Source organism: Saccopteryx leptura, chromosome 11 (assembly GCF_036850995.1).
Source record: "Saccopteryx leptura isolate mSacLep1 chromosome 11, mSacLep1_pri_phased_curated, whole genome shotgun sequence".
In the NCBI taxonomy this organism is placed as follows: Eukaryota; Metazoa; Chordata; class Mammalia; order Chiroptera; family Emballonuridae; genus Saccopteryx; species Saccopteryx leptura.
The window spans coordinates 76345071-76368853 of record NC_089513.1 but is presented as its reverse complement, the minus strand read 5'-3'; the positions used below and the strand labels follow the sequence as shown (position 1 = coordinate 76368853).

At 51.3% G+C, this 23783-nt stretch overlaps 1 protein-coding gene across 1 annotated transcript in view; it reads right to left on the bottom strand.

Annotated features, from left to right (window-relative positions):
• Positions 1–23783, bottom strand: part of PLPPR5 (phospholipid phosphatase related 5) — a 97501-nt gene that overhangs the window by 65987 nt on the left and 7731 nt on the right. Inside the window, exon 2 of the mRNA XM_066352543.1 lies at positions 545–677. Coding sequence (XP_066208640.1) covers positions 545–677 — 133 coding nt within the window. The remainder of the gene's footprint in view (positions 1–544; positions 678–23783) is intronic.

Below are 23783 nucleotides of genomic sequence, written 5' to 3'. Positions count from 1 at the left end.
ATGTATTAGGGCAGGAATTTGAGACTGAAAGGTAAAGTGTCAGTCAATCCTGTCCTCTAATAAAATTATCAATACATATTTTTTGCTAATTAAAAAAAACAGAAGTAGCGTGCAGAGTGTGACATGTGGCAGTTAACAATTACTACCGTTCTTTTACTTGCCGGGTTATTTTTTCTATTCTTCAGGATGTTCAACAACCTAAGGAGATAATCATTTCTCCCCAAGCACCGTGTCTGACATTTCCTAAACACAGTAAGTCATTTAATTTAATGTAATTTTCAGTTTCTTCAAGAATATTGAACATCTAAGCGTGGTGCTTTTTTTATCCTTAAAATAATATGGCAACAACAGCTGGGGGAGAGCCCAACAATTTAAAAAAACAACAACTAGTAAGCTGTGTTAATTCTTTTTAAACCAAATTGAAGCATTTCAAAGAATGTATTACCTGATATGTGCATATTGTTAAAACGCTGGTCATTCTAAAGGTCAGCTTATACATCAACATTGTGACAGCAATAACAGGAACAGTTCAGAGGGCACGTACCAAGAAATCTCACAGTTCTCCGCACCAGTGGGTTAATATAGCAACAGTCTCCGGTTAAAATAGTTTTCTCCTGGTTTTCAAAATCCCTTGTGGCTAGTTGTAGGCAAAACACAGCAGTCTCTCCAACTATTATCTTGCAAGAAAATAAAAGGTTAAAGAACATTAGAATGTAACCAGCATAAAGGTAGAACATTTTATTAAAAAAAAAAAAAAAAGAAAGAAAAGTAAAGAAAGGAGTGTCTGGCTGGGTAGCACAGATGGTTAGAGCATCATCCTGATAAGCCAAGGTTGCAGGTTCCATCCCTGGTCAGGGCACATACAAGAATCAACCAATGACATAAATAAGTGGAACAAATCAATGTCTCTCTCTCTCTCTCTCTCTCTCAAATCAATAAATAGAAAGTGTTTTGGTTTTGGTTTTGTATTTTTCTGAAGTTAGAAATGAGGAGGCAGACAGACTCCCGCATGCGCCCCACCGGGATCCACCCGGCACGCCCACCAGGGGGCGATGCTCTGCCCATCTGGGGTGTTGCTCCATTGCAACCAGAGCCATTCTAGCGCCTGAGGCAGAGGACACAGAGCCATCCTCAGTACCTGGGCCAACTTTGCTCCAATGGAGCCTTGGCTGCAGGAGGGGAAGAGAGAGACAGAGAGGAAGGAGAGGGGGAGGGGTGGAGAAGCAGATGGGCGCCTCTCCTGTGTGCTCTGGCCGGGAATCGAACCTGGGATTCCTGCACTCCAGGCTGATGCTCTACCACTGAGCCAACTGGCCAGGGCTTAAATAGAAAGTTTTTAAAAGGGGCTTTGTTGAGTAGTAACAATCTCAATATAACAACAAACCATATCTGCCTAACCAAACCCCGTTTTATAACCTTATCCATATATATATATATATATATATATATATATATATATATAAAACCCATATTTCTGTCAATGCGAGGGTGTAGCAAGCTGATACCTTATGAAGACGAGTGGACAGTCACACCTTTGCTTTGTAAAAGACCATTAAAAATTAAACAAAGATCTTTGCTTTCGAAAGAAGCAACTCACTTATTGTTATGTGCAATCGCCTGCCTTGTTTTATTTTCAAATGATTGTATCTTGTTTACCTCTGACTCTGCCACAGACATCGGAGCAGCTCTCTAGAGGAGCAGAATCTGAATTCCAGTGCGGGGCTCTTCTGACCACAGTTTCTGCCGGGGGATTTGCAAGCTGGTCTTCTGACTTTTCCAGCTTGTGCCAGGTGAGTCCCCAGGTACCCGCCTGGGGCTTTGCCACATGCCTAGCATTTCTGCCGTCTTAAGGGGAAGGTGTTGGGGGACAGAGCACCTCACAAGGACCTTTACAAGTCCTGGGGTCACCAGGTTTTAGGGAACTGAGTATGGAAGAAGATGGCCCCGATCCTTGGACACGCACCAGCCTTCCAACAAAGACCGGAGAGCTTCTCACCGCTCTCCTAACTCTGCTGCTATGTCTTCAAGATTCAGTTTTCAATGAAATTTCTTCACGTCCCTCTGCAGACCTTGGCTCTTCTGTGGGGCCGAGGACTTGGTGGTTTGGTCCTGTTCCCACCATTATCAAGAAGAGGCTCTTCACCTTGTGGTCCCCAGACCCCATCTCCCTCAGCTCCCCAAAGCCACCCTTGGGGGACGCGGGTAACTGGTTTCCTGGAAACGGAATTACTGCGCCCAGAGGCCAACAGCGATGACGGGGATGCGCAAGGCCTTGTCACTTCGCCGTAGTCCTCGATACAATTCCTTTCTGAGAACCAATCCATGAAAGCTGCTTCCCGAGGGGGAGAGTCAGAGTGCTGAGCACTGCCACACGAGCTGCCCCCACCCGCTGTGGTGTGGCTCCCGCTGTCCACGAGGTGCGGACAGAGGGTGGGGGGGTGGGGGGGGTAAGGACACCTGTGGCACCGACGGGGAGACTCAGCCCGCTTCCTCCGGCACAGCTGTTCGGGGGAGTGCCTCCTCCCCCCCTAGGACAGAAACTCTCCATTCACTGGGACGTGAAAGAAAAAGGGGGGAGGGCTCCACTAGGAGGGGGTCGTCCCCAGCTGTGAACTCGCGGTCACTCCGTGCATCTGACCCCCCCAGGGCCTTCCTCTGGGCTCACAGACCTCATCCAGCCCACTCTTCCTTTCTCCACCCCGGGGAGCCGGGAGCCCCCTGCCCGACCCCCCGAACCCCGCCTCTGTGGACGGTTGGTGTCTGCTCATTCATTATCCACGACAAGCGGAGGCGGAATGCGGTGAGAAGTCCCCACCGCGCCGAGGGCTCGGGAGGGCGCCTCACCCACCCAGCCGGGGCTGTGTCCGAGCAACTGCGTTGTTCCTGGGGCCACATTTCCCTCCCAACTGGGCTCGGGAGGGCGCCTCACCCACCCAGCCAGGGCTGTGTCCGAGCAGCTGTGTTGTTCCTGGGGCCACACTTCCTTCCCTCCCAACTGCGACCAGGCAGTCTACGTGCTCCGCGCAAGAGCTGAGCCCCCAAATGGAAGCCTCAGCTTCCACAGACCCCACCCACACCCCCAAACCGGAGCCCCACGCGCCCTGCCACACCCCCTCTTCTCACCGTCTCACTTCATTGTGCTTTACTGGACTCAGCGTTGACAGGATGAAGCCCCCTGAGCCCTGGCTTGCCTACCAGGCTGTATCTACACAGCCCCCTTCCGGAATGACCCAGATGTTCTAAGTGAGACCCGAGACAGGAAGGGTCCTGACCAGCCACCCACCCAGGCCCAGCACCCGGCAGGCTTCACCCGTCTTCAGGCTCAGCGTCTTACTGCATTTCCCCCCCACGACCGAAACGCCAGGGACCACTGAGGGTACTTCCAACTTCTGCCAAGACAGACACGTGCACAAATAATCCTAGCGAGTGAATCAAGAGGGGAAAGGCTGGGAGGAAGGGCTGACCGGGGACTGAGTGTGCACGTAACCACACTCGGGCAGAAAGGGCTCCATCCTCTTCAATCCCAGCTCCACAGGGCGGCCCGGCTCAGGCCTCCAGGGCCCGAGGCCCGAGAGCGAGCGCGGGATGGAGCAGTCCCACCTGGCGTGTTTGCTCCACGCACAGGAAAGCCACCCCGGTCTGTCCAAGGTGGCACAGTGGGGGCGAGCTCCGGGAACTGGCTGGTGTGGCGTTGAGTCGTGGCTTTACCTCTTCCTAGCTGACTGACCTTCGCGAAGGCACGTGACTTCCCTTGACCTCGGTGCCCTCCTCTGTAAAAAATAACAATCGCAGACACAACCCCACCCCCGGATGTTGTCAGGATGAAAGGAGTTGACGGTCATCCAAGTCTCAGAAGAGGAGCCGTACAGAGTTAAGTTGCGCTGTGTGAATGTTGGCCGTTGTTACTGGATGACCTTTACGGTTCGGTCCAACTCGGCTTGGCAATGGGTTACTCCGTGTGGTGAGGGAATCCAGGCCACCTGGGATGAGGTATATAGTGGTTTATACGTTAAGATAGGGTGGAAGTCCCGACACTAATCTTGGTGGGGGGCGTAGAAAAAAGAAAGGTTATCTGTCTCACAACAAAGCGTGGATTTACAAGCTATGGGCATTCTTTCTTTTTAATGACGAGCAGCTTTCGAAAAACGATTTTAAAACCGCTTTCCTAATTAAAATAAATGCTGCTCATTAAACTTTGTATGATTTTCATCCTTTGCCCAGCCATCCATAGGAATGTGGTGAGCAGAAGCTATAAGAGACGTGATTTAAAGGGTGCGGTAATACAAACGCATTTTGCATACTTGCGGGGGTTTTTTATTATTATTATTATTAATTTTAATAGGTGAGGTCAGATTCTCCACGTTCATCAATCTACTGTAGGCCAGTGCTGTGATAATACACCTGTCATTCCTCCAAAGCACTAACTCATAATTAATGAAAGCTTAAGAATTAATAAGAGTGGACAGGCTATCACCTGGCTTTCCGGCACTTCTAAAACACACGCTCAGATGAAGTTCCCCAATTCTTGATCAACAATCAAAGTGCAACGTGATAAAATCCAAACACTCCTTGGGACGTTGAAATAGTGGAGTTTTTAGAAATGGGTCTTTGAAGCACAAGCAATAATTAAGTGTTCCTATGTCTGTGCCCCTAAAACTGTGTTCAGCAGGATAAGTGTTGTTGTTGTTGTTGTTGTTTGGGGGGGGGGGGGGAGTTCTGGATTAAAAAAAAAAAGGCCCTAGCTGGTTGGCTCAGTGGTAGAGCGTCGGCCCGGCATTTGGAAATCCTGGATTCGATTCCCAGCCAGGGCACACAGGAGAAGCACCCAACTGCTTCTCTACCCTTCCCCCTCTCCTTTCTCTCTATCTCTCTCTTCCCCTCACGCAGCCAAGGCTCCATGGGAGCAAAGTTGGCCCCGGGCGCTGAGGATGGCTCCATGGCCTCCACCTCAGGCGCTAGAATGGCTCTGGTTGCAACAGAGCAACGCCCTAGATGGGCAGAGCATCGCCCCCTGGTGGGCATGCCAGGTGGATCATGGTCAGGTGCATGCGGGAGTCTGTCTCTCTGCTTCACGGCTTCTAACTTCAGGGAAAAAAAGAAAAACTGGGAAAAGTTTTAAACTCTAGCCCTTCTCAGAGAGTCACATCAGCACATGAAGATTCACAATTTCTAGCTGCCCCATAGGGCATTTGATGTCACTGTACACGAAGGAGCAGAGAACTGTATAGTTTGTCTAAGGTCATTCTGCTAATAAGTCACAAAGCCAGGACGCAACTCTGTGTGGCCCAGCCCCCGCGTTCAACTTGCCATTGCAATGTTTGATCCTTTTGCTTTATTTTAGGAAGAAAAAGTCGGGCAGTGAAAAAGCTTTCCTGTGTGAACTTCTAAACGTGGGCGTGACATTTCCTCCCAGGGAGCTCGCCTGCGTGACCAAAAGCGTGACCGTCTGTTAAGGAAAACTGTTACCTTTGCTGCCAACATTTCCTAAACTTACTTGACCTTAGGAATCTATGTTCTGGGGACCGTCCTAAATATCTGGTAGAGCTTGTATCCCAGAAACGCTAGGAAGAGTAAGGAAAAAACAAAAGTCTTCTTCCTTTTAGGAGGAGAGAAGCCCTCCTTTGGGAAGGACAAGCTAGTAAGAGTTCTTTGTGATAATTCGATAAAAGAGCCAGGGCTCTTCAGAAAGAACAGGGAAAGCTAACTTGATAAACAAACGACAAACTCATTCCACCCCTTCCCTGGTTCTTAGGAAGAGAAGGTTTGCTTGGTTGGTTGGTGCGTCGTCCTCAAACACAAAGTTTGAGGGTTCAAACCCCAGTCAAAGCACAAACAGATTGATGTTTCTGACTCTCCCTCTCTCCTTTCCTCTCTCTAAAATCAATCAAGAGAGAAAACAAGGATTCATTTACACAACAAGAGAGAAAACCCTTACTCCGAAAAAAAAAAAAAAAGACCCCAAGGAGAAAGAAAAGGGCATCTAAGTCGAGTTTCGAGATGTATCTGGGCAGCAGGACGTGGCCAGGGAAGGCCAGTGGGATTTGCTGGACCTTTCTGATTAGTGGCAAAGAAAGAATAACATTCCCTTCTCCAGGATAGAGGAGCCTGACTCCCCCCCACCCCCACCCCCACCCCTGGGGTGTCTGCTGGCCATGGTCTCAGGTGAATTATCCAGGACACCTGCCCAGTGTGGTATCTCACCATTATTGTCTCATGCTGGACTGTAATTTTATCTCTCTTCCTCCTCCCCCCCCCCCCATCTTTCTTCTGTGTCACTGTATGATTTGAGATTTCTTCTGTCCCACCTTGTGAGATTCTATTGTACCCCGAGGCTGGAAGGACTCCTGTCCCCTGCCAGTGCCCTCCCTGCCTGCCTCAAGGGAATGTGCATGCTATAGAATAAAATCTACGCGGCTGGGGCTGACGCTCTCCTTGGCAGGAAGCTCAGCTTTCGGCGTGACAGCGCCGCCTGGCAAAGCACCAACGGGGTCTCCTGCAGGTTCACGTCCTACACACAGATCTCTCCCCGGAGGTCACCTCCTCCGGTCTCCTCCGCTCTCCTCTCTCTCTCCATTTAAACAGGCTGCCAGGGCAAATGTCTTTTAAGGCCATTTCTTTTTCCAGAAGAAATAAAATAAAATAAATAGACGAGACAGCTGAAGGACTTTATTTTTAAAAACACATTCCCGGGAAGAGTAAAATGCTGATTGCATAAAGAAATCCTTATACTGTACTGAGGCCATTAGGAAAAAAAAAAAAAAGAAAAAGCAACAACTGTCTGATGAGTATGTACAAAGACAAGCATGATTGAAACCCAAAAATAAATGAATGAGCCCAGTCTTGGGACATGAACTCATTTACATCTGGGTGCCAGCGGCGTAATGAGGAGAAGGTGCCGCGGTCACATCCGCGCGCCCCGGCTCTGACTCAGAGAGCTGATTAAGCGAGCCAATCGAAGGGTTCGCAGTAGGTAACGGGAAATGTACTCTGGAGAAACGATTACGTGTTATCCCAGACGCCCTTCCCGGAAAGCTCACGACACATGCATATGTATCACACAAACTCACAAACAGGCCCCCTGGGCTGGCCTCGTCAGCGGGGTGGTGCACCGGTCAGCGCGCGCCAGCTGCTCCGCTGAACGCTCTGCGGGCACTAACGTGACTCGGTCCTCAGCCACCCCGTGAGGTGGGCATCCCGACCTCCTGGTACGGGTCGGGGCATCGAGGCCCAGAGAGGGCACGTTCCCAAGGTGGCCGGCTAATGGACGGCAGACCTCAGAGTCAGCCCCGGGGGCGCGATGCCACTTTTCCCACGGTGTTCACTCATCGCCAAAGACTTTTGCAGAAATGGAGTCAGAGCATTTTACAAAATACGTATACCAACTGATTCCGTCACTCTGTCAAACCGGGCATTAGAATAGTTTATTATTTTGCTTTCTTTTTTTTTTTTTTGTATTTTTTTTTCTGAAGCTGGAAACAGGGAGAGACAGTCAGACTCCCGCATGCGCCCGACCGGGATCCATCCGGCACGCCCACCAGGGGCAACGCTCTGCCCCTCCAGGGCGTCGCTCTGTTGTGACCAGAGCCACTCTAGCGCCTGGGGCAGAGGCCAAGGAGCCATCCCCAGCACCCGGGCCATCTTTGCTCCAGTGGAGCCTCGGCTGCAGGAGGGGAAGAGAGAGACAGAGAGAAAGAAGAGGGGGAGGGGTGGAGAAGCAGATGGGCGCTTCTCCTGTGTGCCCTGGCCGGGAATCGAACCCGGGACCCCTGCACGCCAGGCCAATGCTCTACCACTGAGCCAACCGGCTAGGGCTTGCTTTCTTTTAGGAGGAAACATCCAGCAGTTAGAGCTTCTCCATCTGAACTTCCGCACTTCGGAGTACAGACCATTCACAAAAAAATGAGGGGATATTTCAAAATGAATAGGAAGTGATTAAAAAAAAGAGAAGCATTTGATTTTTTTTATTATTATTAAACAAGGACATCAGAAAAGCAAACGACAAGTCAAAGAAAGTTGTTCGATTATGCAAATGAGATGCAAACCCAACTTTGATCTCATTGGTGGAAAATGCACCAGACACAGGGTGGAAACGACTGGAGTGTCTGCACGTCCCCTGATCCCCTAATTTTTGTGAGCAGTGTAATTTCCCCCAATTAGCTTTCCGGCATAAAGCCGAGATAGGAGAATCTGTTCTTATTTAAAAAACAAACAAACAAGCACAAAACTAGACAACTAAGGCTCCCAGACAAGATGTTATAACGCACAGTGACTCCGATTCAAGGGAACAGCAGAGGACAGAGTCTGGGTGGGCGGGCAGAGTGCAGTGGTCACCTTCAGACGGACATATCAATGTCTGCAGTGTCTGCCCCAGCCTTCCGCTTCTCATTTTTAGAATCAGCCTGGCGCCCTGATACGTCCTTTAGAAGTGCTGGTCATGGGGCAGTTTGGCGGGAGTTTCAGTGAAGATAAATGAAAAGTTCATTTTTTAAAATAAATAAATAAATAAAATGAAACTGAAGAAAAGTTACAGATGCATTTTCTTTTTCAAAATAACAGTGATTAAGCCCTGGCTGGTTGGCTCAACGGTAGAGCGTCCGCCTGGCGTGCGGGGGACCCAGGTTCGATTCCCGGCCAGGGCACATAGGAGAAGCGCCCATCTGCTTCTCCACCCCTCCCCCTCTCCTTCCTCTCTGTCTCTCTCTTCCCCTCCCGCAGCCAAGACTCCATTGGAGCAAGGATGGCCCGGGCGCTGGGGATGCCTCCTTGGCCTCTGCCCCAGGCGCTAGAGTGGCTCTTGTCAGGGTAGAGCATCGCCCCTGGTGGGCGTGCCGGGTGGATCCCGGTTGGGCGCATGCGGGAGTCTGACTGTCTCTCCCCGTTTCCAGCTTCAGAAAAATACAAAAAAAATAAAAAAAATAAAAAAATAACAGTGATTAAATATCTACTTGCGTTGAGTTAGACTAGTAGAAGCCTACGGAACGGATGCAAGAGCCTTTCTATTGATCTGACTTACCAAGGGCACAAAGAGAAAATGACTCTGAAGCCTGCCATCGCTTCCACCTGTAACTCTCAGAGTGTCTACACCAGGCGTCCCCAAACTACGACCCGTGGGCCGCATGCAGCCCCCTGAGGCCATTTATCCACCCCCCATCCCCCGCCGCACTTCCGGAAGGGGCACCTCTTTCACTGGTGGTCAGTGAGAGGAGCACTGTATGTGGCGGCCCTCCAACGATCTGAGGGACAGTGAGCTGGCCCCCTGTGTAAAAAGTTTGGGGACCCCTGGTCTACACCATCTTCCTAGCCCAGCTGCCGAGGTGATGTGGATTCACGTTCCGTGTACTCGACCATGTGTGTACAAAGCTGCCTCCAGATGAGAAGAATCTTTGACTTCTCTACTTGGACGGAACTCACTCTTATCGCATCCCCCCCGGCCAACGCGTTCGAATGTCCAGCCCCTGCATGCTCACAGCCTCTGCTTCTGGGCTGGACCCGACGGTGGGCTGTCAGAACAGTTACAGTTACATTCACGCATCTCAGCGGTCAGCGGGCCTGTCGCCGCAGACAGGAAGGGCCAGCTGCTGGCCCCGGTCAGAAGCCGCTGCCCTTGGCTCTGTTCTCCCTGTCTCTTTCAGAAACAATGGGAGCCTTCCTGCTCCTTTTATTATATGTTAACAGATGTTGGCCCTGGGGCTGGGGTGCTGGCCCCCTGGGGGCCCTTGTGTTGCAAACAGGAGACAACACGTAGGGAGGCAGAGCAAGTCCCCGTGTGCCGACAGCCCTGCCATGACCAGAAGCACCGACTGCTCCACAGGCCCCAGCTTCTGCCTCTGACTTCCCCGCAGAGGGTCTTGGGAGCCGCTGGGCCGGACCAGACACTGGGTGGGGAGGATGTGGGTCCTCTGATGGACCCCGGAGAAGAGACACACATGTCCCCACCAGGAAGCAGTCTCTTTTTCCAAGAGCCCCTCGGTGCTAAAGCATATATTTCAAAATCACAACTTTCTGACCTATGGCTCATTGTAGCGCAGAACGGGCAGACACTTTCTGAGAATTCTGCAATGTGGCAGCAAAAGGTCAATCTGTAACAGACCGCTGAAATCCCGTGAACATCCGAGTCCTAGGACTATGTGACCCGACGGGTCCGGGAGTCCGTCCGATGCATACAGGTCTCGAGCACCTGGAGCGAGATTTTCCTTCCAAGAGCAACAAGACACAGTTCTACTGAAGGAGCATTTCCAGGGACAGTTTGCCAGCAGTTTTAGACGTCTGTTAAAATCTCAATCAAGTTTCCTTTCAAAACCTTCCATTATACTCTCCCCCTATGAACTGAAGCAAGATAGAGTTGAAATGAGCTTGTTACGTGCGGTCCTGATCATTTTGAAGGTTTCTTTAATATCGGTATTTATGATTCATGGCATCATCAGATGACTCAAGTGAATTAAAATTCTTCACATCCTGGAATGAAATTAACACCCTACTTAACAAACGTCCCCAGGTAGCAGACACCGCTGTTCGCCTCGTCGTTGTTAACTACCCCTCTTCCTCGCAGAGCCGCGGCTTTGCTCGGTTATCCATCTTCCCTTACGGCCTCGATCTGCAGAGGAGCCAGGGCCAGCCTGGTCCTCACACAATGGAAGGAGGTCTCCAGTCCTGGTGGCCCCATCTGCGGCAGAGGGGAGCCCGGGAAGGTGATGAATTTCCACCCAAGGAAGCATGAGGACACTTCTGCTTGGGGTAGGTGCTTTGAAATGGGGAGTTCTTGCTTCTAAAGACATCATCGTGTTGGCCTGTGATTTCTGGGACCGGGTGGCCACCGTGCAGTCAGGAGAGGGGCCAGCCCAGAGCAGAGCAGACACACGTGACGGCCCAGGGGAAGGAGAAGACAAACCCAGACCTGTGACCTGAGGTTCAGATGCTGACGTCGTCGGTTCTGAGCCCTCCTGGCTGGGCACTCGCTGCTGCGTGACACAAAGCAGTTTCCTTCTTGTTTAATGGTTAAGTCGAAGCTTTCTGTCGCTCGCAGATGAAGCCGTTGAACTGATATGCAGAACAAGTCCCTGAATTTGTGAAGTGCTCAGGAGGGTAACATTTTTAAATGCAGAAATGGCCAGGCGCAAGGACACATCGCTACAGTGGCATGTGGTCCGTGTGAGGGTTGAGGGGAGGAAGGGTATCCATCCCACTGGTGACGGTGGGGCGGGGAGGGAGAGGGAAAAATCTCAGGGACGCTGATGTTTCTCAGGCGGCACAGGACTTGAAAGAACAGGGCTGTTTTCCACAAGCAATAAACAGCGCAGACGGGGGCGGGGGCGGGGGTGGGGGCGGGGAGGAGGGTAAGACTGAGAGAGGGCAGAGAAAAAAGCGCTTTATAGGAAAGGTGACCAGGTAATTCACTACCCACGCTACCAGGCTTCTCAGTCGTAACCCTGATACCATCATGACAACAGGAACAAAATGGGACTGATGCAGGCGCCCATGGGTCCCACCATGACAGGGCACAAGGAGGGCACCGAGGAGGGAAAAGGGTGGGACGCCCTTGAGAAACGGCGGTCCCTGGTCCCAGGTGGCCGGAATGCAGTCTCCGGACGGGAGCCCCGGTGGGAGGCGACCTCGGGACCCCGGTGGGAATGCCTTCCTTTCCAAAGTGAGACCGCACTGGAATTTAATCTCGTTCACAGTGGGAGGCGATGACATTTCTGGGCAGGGGAGAGGTGTGATCAGACCCGCGCTGTCGGGAAATCAAATCCGGAAGCAGGGAGGCCGGCGAGAGGGGTGAGAAGCTAGCTCCCTAGGCAGCCGCTGCCCTGGTCCTCCGCCAGGGGCCAGGGGCAGGGGGGAGGCAGAGGGGGTCCTGCAAGTAATGAGAGAGGTGGGCAGAGGGGAAGAAAGGTGGACGGACGGACGGACGGACGGGTAAATAGGTCAATACTGGGATCGCCTGCAGTGAGGAGGGGGTGGGCACACAGTGCAGCAAAGGACACCGAGCCAGAGATGTTCTTCTGTCTCCGTGCTGGTGAATGTTCCCGCCGGTCCAGCTGTTTCTCCCTAATTCGAAGCACCCACAGGACATCAAGTCTTCCAGTTAGTTATTTCAACTCAGTTCTGTCTTGATTCACTCGTTGAGTATGTTTGGATCATCATACCTGCCCCCCCCCCTCGCTTTGAAGCCCTGCCCTACTTGTCCCTGGAGTGTGGTGGGGAACGGATGGGGGTCTGGAGCCCAGAACACCTTCCGGTTTCAAATGACTCAACTTTATGCAAGTCCCTAACCAGTTTCTGAGCCTCAGTGTGTCCCTTTTGCAAAAGCGTGATGATGATATCAAATGACAGGAGGACTGTGGTGAAAACTGAATTAGCACCGTGCCCCGATCAGCTTGTTCAAAAGTCCTGCCCTGTCTCTGCAAGTCAGCACTCACTACAAGGCAACTGAGAGGGTCAGAGAGGTCAGGCAACTGGCCCCATGTCACACTAATCAGTAGTAGGTTTGGGACCCCATCCAAATCGACCTCAATCCATCTCTTTCTTTTCCAACCGAATCTGAACGCACCTGCCCCTCGTGGATGCCGGCCGGCCCCCCGAGCAGCCGAAAAGCCATGTGCCCAGCGAAGCCTTCTCTGAAGCCCGAGGCCACCCTGGATGTTTTCTTCTCGGGGGTCACCCCAGCATTCCTCTCGGCACCCGTGAATCCAGCCACCCCTGTCTGTGCAGCTGCCGGCCAAGTCCCAGGCACCCTGCGAGCCCAGGGGTGTGTCTTCGGGCCGGCAGGGTTATTTCCGCACGGGTCCGGACCCCTGACGGGACGGTAAACCCCCCGCCGCTCGCAGGCCTTTACACCAGCGGCAGAGGCCTGCGCGGAGGTCCGCCACACCGGGCGGGCGCGGGTTCGAAGCTGAGCTCTGCCGGTGTTCCGGCTGCCAGACTGTGAGCAAACCTAACTTCTCCGAGCCCGGGTTTCATCGCGTCCAAACGATCACAGTGCCCGCGTCACCCGATCGGTGGGCCGCGCCGTGACGGACAGGGCGTTAGTTACACAAGTGTGTGGGCGCTCGTCGTGGGTGTCACGTCCCTGATCGTCGACGCACGGACGCTAGAACGAGCCTCAGCCAGACGGCTCCCGCCCGGGCGGCCGGAAGGTCGGGAGTCTGGTTCCGCACCCAGGCTTGCTTAATCCAATTGCCTCCCATCTGTTGTCCGGGCTCTGCTCCTGACCCGTCGCTGAGCCCCTGCCGGATGCCTGCCGGGAAGGAGCCCCGGTTTGGGCTGCTGGTGATCCCCATGCGGACGGTCCCCACGCGGACGGCGCACCTGCCGCCCTTGCTGACCCCGGCCAGCCCGTCGTGTCTGTGCAGGGACGGCTCTTCCATCCACCACCCCCACTGCCCCCCCCCCGCCCTACTTCTCAGTGTCCCAGTTCCTGACTGTCATCTCTGCAGTGACCTCGGCTCAGCCCTGGTCTCCGGCAGCCAAGTGACCGTCTGTTAGAGCCCAGCCAGCCCGCACCCCCAGCCGCCACCCTCGCCTTGGCCTGCTGGGTCCTCCGTGTACGGCCGGCTCCCTGAGCCTCCGTGATCCAACCCACAGCAGGTGCCAGGGCGGCTCTCCTTCTATATTATCCGGGGAACCCCAGAACCCCCCGTTCTGTGGTCTGTCTGAAGCTCCCGCCTCTCTCTTCCGAGCCCAGCTCTCCCCGACCTGGCAGCTCAGATACGGCCAAAGCTCTGACCGCTCTGGCTCCCGGCGCTTCCTTCTCTCATGCCCATTAGCCCAACGGCTCTCACGCGCCTCCCTGTGCCACCTGGTAACGCGTGTCCTTCCTCGGACTCTCCAGATCTCCCTTCCGCGTGGATGAAGCCAAGAGGCTCGCACACTGACATCGCGAAACGCACGCAAATCCAATTAATCCAATCAAAGCTTGTTTGTGTAAAAGCCTGCCTTGCGTACTCTTTATAAAGTCGTTCCCACAAACGGAAGTCTTAATGAGACGACTAAATTTAGAAGGATAGAGCATCTCGCAAGAAAACCAAGCACCTTTAATCCTTGATGCCATTAACTGGAAAACATCCGAGTGTCGCCGACCAGGTGCAGCCCTGCTCCACTTCACGTGCCCCCAAGTTTCCAGAGCAACACACAGGTGGCCTTCCCTTCAATCTCCCATTTCTACCAAGGAGACGGAAGACATCCATCTCACAGGTGAGCGCACCTGTTAGGCTATTTCGAAGATGACCTCATTTATAGAAGCAGAACAGCAGTCGTAGCAGACACATCCGTACCAACTCCAGTTTCGATGGTGCCTACGTGAACTTTTAGGACGGCACAAATACCGATCTTTCAGCACTGCTCATGTTGCAAACGAGGGTTTAAAGTCCTCCAGTAGGCTTGCCACTGGATTCACTTCTTAGTTAACTATCTCAATAAACGTTGGCTTCACAGTGACGTGTTCATTTTTAAAAAAACAGAAATACACCAGAGCAGCCTGGACCCATGATGCCGACCGCCCCGGGTTCCTTAGGACTCTAAACAGTTCTCTAATGTGCTTCCTTCGGGCTGCTGAATTAAAACTGGTCACAGAGACAGTGTCGCAGCCTGGACCCATGATGCCGACCGCCCTGGGTTCCTTAGGACTCTAAACAGTTCTCTAATGTGCTTCCTTCGGGCTGCTGAGTTAAAACTGGTCACAGAGACAGCGTCGCTTTCCTCAGTCAAGATGCAGAGAAGAAGAGAAAGCGAGGCTCAGAAGCCAGAGTGTGTGTCGCGGGCTCAGCTCTACACGCCGGAAGGGGAACTCTGACTCCCATCTCTGAACATCACCGGGACGTGAGTTCTACCCCCCAGCAGCCCTGTGTTCCGAACCCAGTGACCTCTGTGCCGGCCACCGTCCCTCAGCAGACATCCTCGGAGATCCGTCCGCTTGGGAAGGGGTCCCCAGCCGAAAGGCCTCCGCTCTCTGCCTGGAACGCCCTCCCTCGCTCCCCTGAGTGGCTGACATCACCTCCTGCTCTCGGGAGCCTCCTCCTCGCCGTCCCTTCTTCAACCTGTCTCGCTCCGTGCCCACGACAGCCCTGCGCCCCTCTAGCGGGTCTGCGCGCTGTTGTCCCTGGAGGAGAGGAACCCTTCCTTCCATCTCTGAATGCGCAGAACCCACCCCACACACAGAGGGCAGGGTGGGGGCCCGAGGAAACACCGTGTGAGGAGCCCGTGAAGGAATGACCGAGAGAACACCGTGACTGGTGTGCTCGCCTCAGACTGCTGGGAGCCAATGTCACTTGCACCCGTTTGGTAAGGAGAGGGGCCACTGGGCACCTGTTCGATATTTCACCCTAATTGGGAAATCCTGACTTTCAAGGAAAAGCGTCCGTAAACAATAGAATCCTGATTCCGTTTTTCCCAGTTTCCTCCCCGAGGTAACTGGAGTCGTTACGTGGCTCGCCTGCCCAGGCAGCGCTGACTCTGTGCTTGACTCAGGACGGCCCGTCTCTCAGGCACCGCTGATTATGTATCGCTCCCTGAGAAAAGAGCCCTCCTCAAAAATAGCTCCACGCATGGAGTCAAACGCTTCCACTCCTAACCTATGATTACGAACGAACGGAACGGCACAGAGCGTGATTCAGAGACCCCGGGGGACGAGAGAAGCGTGACTCATCTCACCGGGAAACCTGGCCACCCCTCCAGATGCTGTATCAGAACATGGGGGGGGGGGGGAGTGTTCTAAATGACCACAGACAAAGAGCGCAGGCGTAAAACGGAGGGGGTGCTTTGATGGACGGAACAGAAAGGAAGATGGCGTGCTCTTGAACTCAACCACTGTGTTCTTTTAGGGGGAAAAGAACTGGGGAAAAAAAATGGGACTGAAATACAGAACATATCTGGGGAAATGAATCGGTGGTTACAGAGGGGAAAGCATGATGGTTTTAAAGATTTTTAAAACAAAATGACAGGCCTGCCTGACCTGTGGTGGCGCAGTGGATAAAGTGTCGACCTGGAAATGCTGAGATCGCCAGTTCGAAACCCTGGGCTTGCCTGGTCAAGGCACATATATGGGAGTTGATGCCTCCAGCTCCTCCCCCCCTTCTCTCTCTCTTTCTCTGTCTCTTCTCTCTCTCCCTCTCTGTCTCTCTCTCTCTCCTCTTTAAAAATGAATAAATTAAAAAAAAAAAAGACAGCTGTTTGAAATAGCCGCCGTATGACATATACAAGGTTTATTTGGAACTACATTTTCTTTACATATAAAAACAAAGTGGGTGCCCATGGGGAGAATATTTGAGATGAGGGATAACGGGGAATTAAAGGAAAACTTTCAAGACTTGGGTTTCGGGAAAATAACTTGGACTTTATAGCCCAAGTAATCTATGAACGGGTAGTGTACACCTCCATGTATTTCATTGTGCAAACTAACATGTACTCATATGCCTAGGAAACTATCATACCGTTGAAGACAGAAAAAGGGACCTACCCCACCAGTGGTCGGCAAAACGCAGCTCGCGAGCCACACGCGGCTCAGCCAGATTGAGGACATTTTTAGCAAAGGCCAGCTTAGGAGTACCCTTAATTATGTACCTACCTATATATATAGTTTAAGTTTAAAAAAATCTGACTCTCAAAAAAAATTTCAGTCGTTGTACTGTTGATATTTGGCTCTGTTGACTAATGAGTTTGCCGACCACTGGCCCAAACCATGTTAATTTCTGCTTCTCTAATTCCGTTTTCTTAAAATACACAAATAGGCCCTGGCCGGTTGGCTCAGCGGTAGAGCGTCGGCCTGGCGTGCGGGGGACCCGGGTTTGATTCCCAGCCAGGGCACATAGGAGAAGCGCCCATTTGCTTCTCCAACCCCCCCCCCATCCTTCCTCTCTCTCTCTCTCTTCCCCTCCTGCAGCCAAGGCTCCATTGGAGCAAAGATGGCCCGGGCGCTGGGGATGGCTCCTTGGCCACAGCCCGAGGCACTAGAGTGGCTCTGGTCGTGGCAGAGCGACACCCCGGAGGGGCAGAGCGTCGTCCCTGGTGGGCGTGCCGGGTGGATCCCGGTCGGGTGCATGCGGGAGTCTGTCTGTCTCTCCCCGTTTCTAGCTTCAGAAAAATACAAAAAAAAAAAAAAAGAAAAAAAATACACAAATAGTTCCTTATTTCTACCATCTGAAAGGCAGTCTGTTAGGCACTACGTGGTGAGCAGGAAGCCAGGACACTTGAGCCACCGCTGCTAGTCTAGAGGCATTGATACTATAGTATTTCAAAGCCCAAAGTGTTTGCATGCAATTAGCTATAACGCATAACCACATGGCACAGCACATTGTGTACGCTACATACAGTTGGAAGTGCTTCTAACAATAACCTGATTCCACGGTAAATCCAACCGGAAGAGGCTGCTTAGAGCTGCTGTCTCAAAGGACTGAAGGCACCTAGCAGTCTCAGCTGGAAAGAAAAGCGTCCCAATCTCTTAGCAATGTCTTCTAGGTCAGTGGTCCCCAACACCCGGGCCGTGGACCGGTACCGGTCCGCAGAGAAAGAATAAATAACTTACATTATTTCCGTTTTATTTATATTTAAGTATGAACAATGTTTTATTTTTTTTTTAAATGACCAATTTCCCTCTGTTATATCTGTCTAGGACTCACTCTTGACACTTGTCTCGATCACGTGATACATTTATCTGTCCCACCCTAAAGGCCGGTCCGTGAAAATATTTTCTGACATTAAACCGGTCCGTGGCCCCCAAAAAAGGTTGGGGACCACTGTTCTAGGTCATGCGCAGTATTTATGCCTACCTGAAAAAAAATTTAACCTGCTCCCTTCACAGAGGAGACGAATGACCTCCAAGTGGCTTTCTGCTACCAACCTCAAGGTTGATGATGCGGGAAGGGAAAAAAATACAGTATGCAAAATTCCGGCTCTATAGGCCCCGGGTGAGGTACACCTAAAATGTCAGACCATCTCGGACGACGAAGTCAGATGTGTGGAGCGCGCGGTGGCCCGGAGCGAATCCCCGCCAAGCGAAGATGGGGACTCTCGGTCTCTTTACCGGCAGAATCAGAGAACTGAGAAAGACCTCCGTACAGTTGGGAAACCATGCAGGTGGGTCCGTATCACGGCTGCGAAAAGTGAGACAGGCCAGCGAGCAAAGATGCGGAGAGAGCCTGACCTGTGGTGGCACAGTGGATAAAGCGTCGACCTGGAATGCTGAGGTTGCCGGTTCAAAACCCCAGGCTTGCCTGGTCAAGGCATATAGGGGAGTTGATGCTTCCTGCTCCTCCCCCTTCTCTCTCTCTCTCCTCCTTATCTCCTCTCTAAAATGAATAAATAAAGTCTTTAAAAAAAAAAAAAAGTTGCGGAGAGAGACCTGACGTCACTGTAAGGTAGAGTGTCCCAGCAGAGAGAAGGGGGTGCCGGGAGCCACGAGCCAGCGTCCTCAAACTCTTCCAAACCCAGACCCGGGGGGGGAGAAGCTGAGGTCACCACCTACCTGCCTGCCTGTCCGGACGGTGAGTCACCGCTCCTTTATTTAACTTGAATTTCAGATCGTCACGACCGACTGGCGAACACACCACACGCACCGCCGATCCTCTACGCGCCCTGTTTCCATAAGACGGCACGTGTCGCGCCCACCGCTCCCTCTGTTGTGTCTTGCTCTCTCTCCAGCTCCCCGTCCCACCCCTGAAGCCACCCCGCTCTTCTGCGGGAGACTCTACGATAAGCAGGAAAGACGATCACACGGAAAGCTCCATGGGAAGAGTCTCGAGAGACAGGTGGGCGTGGAGGGCCCCGCGTGGACAGAGGGGCAGCGTCTGAGAGCGTTACACCCAGCAGGGCAGCCCGCTCAAGCCTCCGCCACCCCCCCCAGGAAGGTCCCCCCCCCGGGGTCGCCCCCAGAGCTTCTGCTGCGGATTGCAGAGTACCCCGACTTCCACTTCAAAATACTCACAATATACCATATTTCCACAGGTATAAGATGCACCCTTTTTCGAAAATTTTGGGGTCTAAAAACAGGGTGCGTCTTCTACCGCGGTTGTAGATTTTTTTTTTTTTTTTACTTGCATTTCCCACTTTTTCGTGCTTGTTTTTGCACTCATTGTTGAAGACACTGATTCGTTATCAGACACAGATAAGGACAAGCTCATGGATGGGAGTTTTGACAGGGATGAGGACTTGTACAAATTGTATGATCAATAAAACTTGAGTTCAATAACTTTATGTCACACATATTTTTTTTTTCAAAATTCAGGCCCTAAAATTAAGGTGTGTATTATACATGGGAGCGTCTTATACCTAGGAAAATACGGTAACTATATTATAGATACATCAACCTCCACGCTTTTCTCTTAAGTGCGTATATACCCATCAATCGGTCTTTCAAGCTTCCAACTAGTTGGCAGCCCTAAAATGAATGACTTACACCTTGAGCGGAGCAGATGTGCTCTATGCTAGTGATATATGGTGTTCTGTCATATGTTCAGCTCCCACTGTAAGCCTTTGAAACCTGTGCGACAAACATGGGTCGGATTTAGTGCTCACAGCGAGTTTCACGAGCCATTCTCCTTCCGGTCTGAAAGGATCTGACGTTAGAAGCACAACCAGGAGGCATCGCAGAACCGAATGACTCGGGAAGGAGATGCTCGTCTGCCTTTCCTGCCAGATACGGCCTGTTCGCCATCACAGATGTCACCGTACCTACGAGAGTCGGTAAAGTCCTTTCGGTCAACAGTGTACCGTCACGAGGAAAGAACTCTCACCGTCCCCTCCTCTGTGGCTGTCTCCCAACTCATAACCGTCACCGTCCCCTCCTCTGCACGGCTGTCTCCTAACTCATACCGCTACACAGAGAGACGCGTTGTGGGTGGCCTTACCGCCTCCGGGAGCTGGCAGGACACTCGGCCCTGGATACGAGGACTGTCTCTGGGTCAAGAGCACAGGGGACCCCTTCTGCCCAGGCCGGCTGCCCTCTTGCTCACTGGCCCTGCGCTCAGGGTTCCTATCTGTAAATTGAGATAACAATAGCGCCCCTCTCCCAAGTGGCCGTAAGGGTTAAATTAATTAATACATATAAAGCACTTACGAGATGCCAGGTGTATACGTTAATATATGTCCCCAGGCATGTCAACTCTTTGTACAGTTTCTCATTAGCATGGCCGTGGGCAGGTCACGTCATCTCTGCAGCCCTTCCTCTGAAAATGCAGAGGTCGAACCCGCCCAGGCTCCAAAGAGGCGTGTTCTCTCTCGCGCGCGCAGTGCGCGCAGGACTCTCTTCCGGAAAGGGGACAGCGTGGCTTGAATACGGCGCCCACGGGCTTCATGTATCTGTATTTCAGACTTCGCCCAAGGGAAGCGGAGGGGGTCTCCAAGTCATCACGTGACGAGGAGCCAGAGAGAAGGGCAACAATTGTCTCTTGGTCAAAGAACAAACAAGGTCACGTAGTTTAGCCTAAGTCTCTTCATTTGTGTTAGTGACTGACCCAGCCCAACACAGCCGAGGCACACATGGAGGAAGAAGTCATTGTCACCAACCCAAAGACATTGTTTTTTTTCCTTAGCTGGCGATGTTGGGAGTCTGTCTGGAGGTCCCGGATGAGGCCCAGGTGCACTATCTCTAACCAAGACGGCCCCGGGGTGTGGGGGGGGGGGGGGAGAACATGGCGTTCTGCTCTGATGAGACCCCTGGAGTCACCCGCCGCCTCTCAGCATGCAGAGTGCCTCTGCGCACCGCAGGCTGAGGCAAAGCTAACTTGGAAATTTCAATTTAAAAAAAAAAAACCTCTATGCTGAAGGACAGTTTCTGCTGCACTACCGAAAGCACGCTTAGGGGGCGGAGTCATCGCACTAGAAGCACAATACACAGTTCGCTAGAGGTGCTGGTTACATCAGCAGGGTCCTGCCTCCCTTAAAGAGGAAATGGCCCCAATGGGGGCCATGGGAGGAGCCCCCAGGACTGCGTTCCTATTCAACTGCCCTGTGATGACCTCACAGGCCTCTTGTCTCCTGACACTGCCTGGGAAGGTTTTTTTTTTTTTTTTTTAGATTTTATTTATTCATTATAGAGAGGGGAGAGAGAGAGAGAGAGAGAGAGAGAAGAGGGAGGAGCAGGAAGCATCAACTCCCATATGTGCCTTGACCAGGCAAGCCCAGGGTTTTGAACCGGCAACCTCAGCGTTTCCAGGTTGACGCTTTATCCACTGCGCCACCACAGGTCAGGCCTGCCTGGGAAGGTTTGAAGAAAGGGGAGGTTGGCTTCAATCCTGGTTTGCGGATTTGGAGCAAGTCAGGCAACCTGTTCGACCTATGTTTTCCAGGTCAGCTACACACGGCAGGTGTTCAACCAGTGCTTGCTCAAGGAAAGGAGACGTGAGGAAGAAAGGGAGGGAGAAACTCCTCGGAAGGCACTAGCATTTTATCAGAAAGGTCCCACTCCAAAGAGGCTGCTACAAGTCTTCACTATCTGGATATTAATTAACAACTGATTTAATTAGCGTGTGAATATTAAAAAGTTTTTTTTTTATTGATAAAAGTAGTGACTTTTAATTAGTATGATAGATGCTAAAAATGGACTATTGCTGCTGGGTGCAATAAAAGATTTTCAAGCTGCCCACGGAGTCGGGAGATACTCTCCACCCTCGAGTGAACAAGGTGTAAGACCACATGAGGCTAGTCACCTTCACCCCGATGGCTTGTTCTCGAAGGACCCAGGGGATAGCCATGCATTTCAGCTGAAAGCTTGTCAGCCTGAGGACAGGGGACCCCATGGAGCTGGCTGTAGCTTTCACACAGGGTTTCCTACACTGAAACCACTGGCTATGCAGCAAACCAAGGTGTGTAGACTACTTTGCCTACTTTAATGAATGGTTATTCAGTAACAGTTGGCTCGGCCGAATTTGGTCGCTATAATCTTTCATCCCAACCTTCAGTTTGGTGTCTGGATACCTTATCTACCCAAAATAACCAAAGAATTGTATCCACTGAAATGGGCTTCAGTCAGATTCCAACACCCTGCCTCTGAGATCCTCCAGTCTGGCGGTGGTTATGTGGATAGAAATAAATACATATAAAGCACAGCACAAGGTTGGTTTAAAACCACAATTTGTGGAAAAGACAACAAAGAAATCAGAGAGGAGAACGAAGTTGTTCCCACTGGGGGAGCGGATCTGCTCAGAGGAGTTGATGCTAGATCTAGAAGGATCTAAAAGAATGTTCTAGAAAGTTGTGGGTTTGGGGGGGCTTTTTGTTTTTTGTTTTTCTTTTTGAGGTAGAAAGAGAACATTCTAGATGTTAGAAGCAAAGGAGAGAAAAATGTATTCACCAAAAAATTACAAATTTATTAGACACACAGGTTCTCACTCACACGTCCTCTCATTGAGAAATGTCCATCAAAGGCTGCAGTGAGAGTTTTAAAGATACCTGGTCTCGGGGGGGAAAAATCTCTATGATCCTGTTTTTACAAAAAAAAAAAAAGTGAGTTGACTGACAGCGATTCTCAAACTACAGCTGTCATAATATGACTATAAAGGGAACCAGCCTGCTGAGGGGAAACTGGCATTCTCAGAAATAGCTTAAAGAGCACTGAATTTAGACCTTCATTTCACGTATTTTAAAACTCTCTTCCGTCAGAATGACATGCCTTATGATGTCCCGAAGTCCGTCAAAAGGGCAGGTCCTCACTCTGGGTCAAGATCACAACTCTCTTCGGGAGTCGCCTTCTCTACCTGAATGGACGGGGAGGCGGAGCCAGGAAAGTCGAGTTCTATTGGCTGCTCCGCTGGCCTGAGGGACCAATGACGTTCCGCCTGCTGACACAGATTTTTAAACTCCCCATCTGGTGTCTGATCATCACGGTATCTATACATGAACAAGCCTGTGGATGCTACAAAGAGTGTGCTGATACATTTTCAACTGCTTTAACACCTACCCCCCCCCACCCCACCCCACCCGTCTTTTAGGAATGCCACCATTCACGCCAGGGGTCACCCGAGTGGGCGACTGTACTGTGTAGCCAGCAGAGCATTGGACTTGAAGTAATAGGTTCACATTTTAGCGGTGTCATTTACCAACTGGAGCGAGAGGCGTGAGTTTCCTAGAGGGGTTACCGCACTGGCTCTCTGAGAGGGTGGGTGTGAACGCTGAAACGGTTCTCCTCTCACTGGTTCAACACATGTGATCAACACACCTAATGTCCTTCCACCCTGAGCAACCAGTAAATAGTACCGGCATCCATGCTAGAAGAATAGCCCTCGCTTACTGAGTGCGTACTTCACGCATGCTTGTATCGAATTCTTATGAGGTGTTGGGCTAATTATCACGCTCTCGGAGATATAACCTCATGCATACCGTCTGAGGGACAGTAAGTGGGCTTACTCATTATACAAGCCCAGGTCACTGTATGTATCTAGCACATCGAAGGTTCCTTGTCATCACTCAAAACTTTTACAAGTAATGTCTTTTTAGGCATAGCACAAATTTAAGACTTAATCTGATACAATCTGCATGTAACGATGGCATTAACACTGTTCCCTAAAAACATTACTTCTCTCAAATGAATGGGGTGGTTCTTTATACTAATCTTGACAATACTCCGAACATATTGAAATAATTTGAACAGCAGCATTGGGTATTGGAGGAATACTCTGTCTTAATTAGTTAGGAGATCATTTCTTACTGTTGACATTTTAGTTTATCGGTTGTTGCTATTCTTTCTAAAATAAACTCTGAAAAAGAAAAGTAGAAGAATCTCATTTTTTTTTCACCACAGAATAAGTGTGTTACACTTGCAAAGCCATGCGACAAACAGTCGTGACCACCTCCGACGC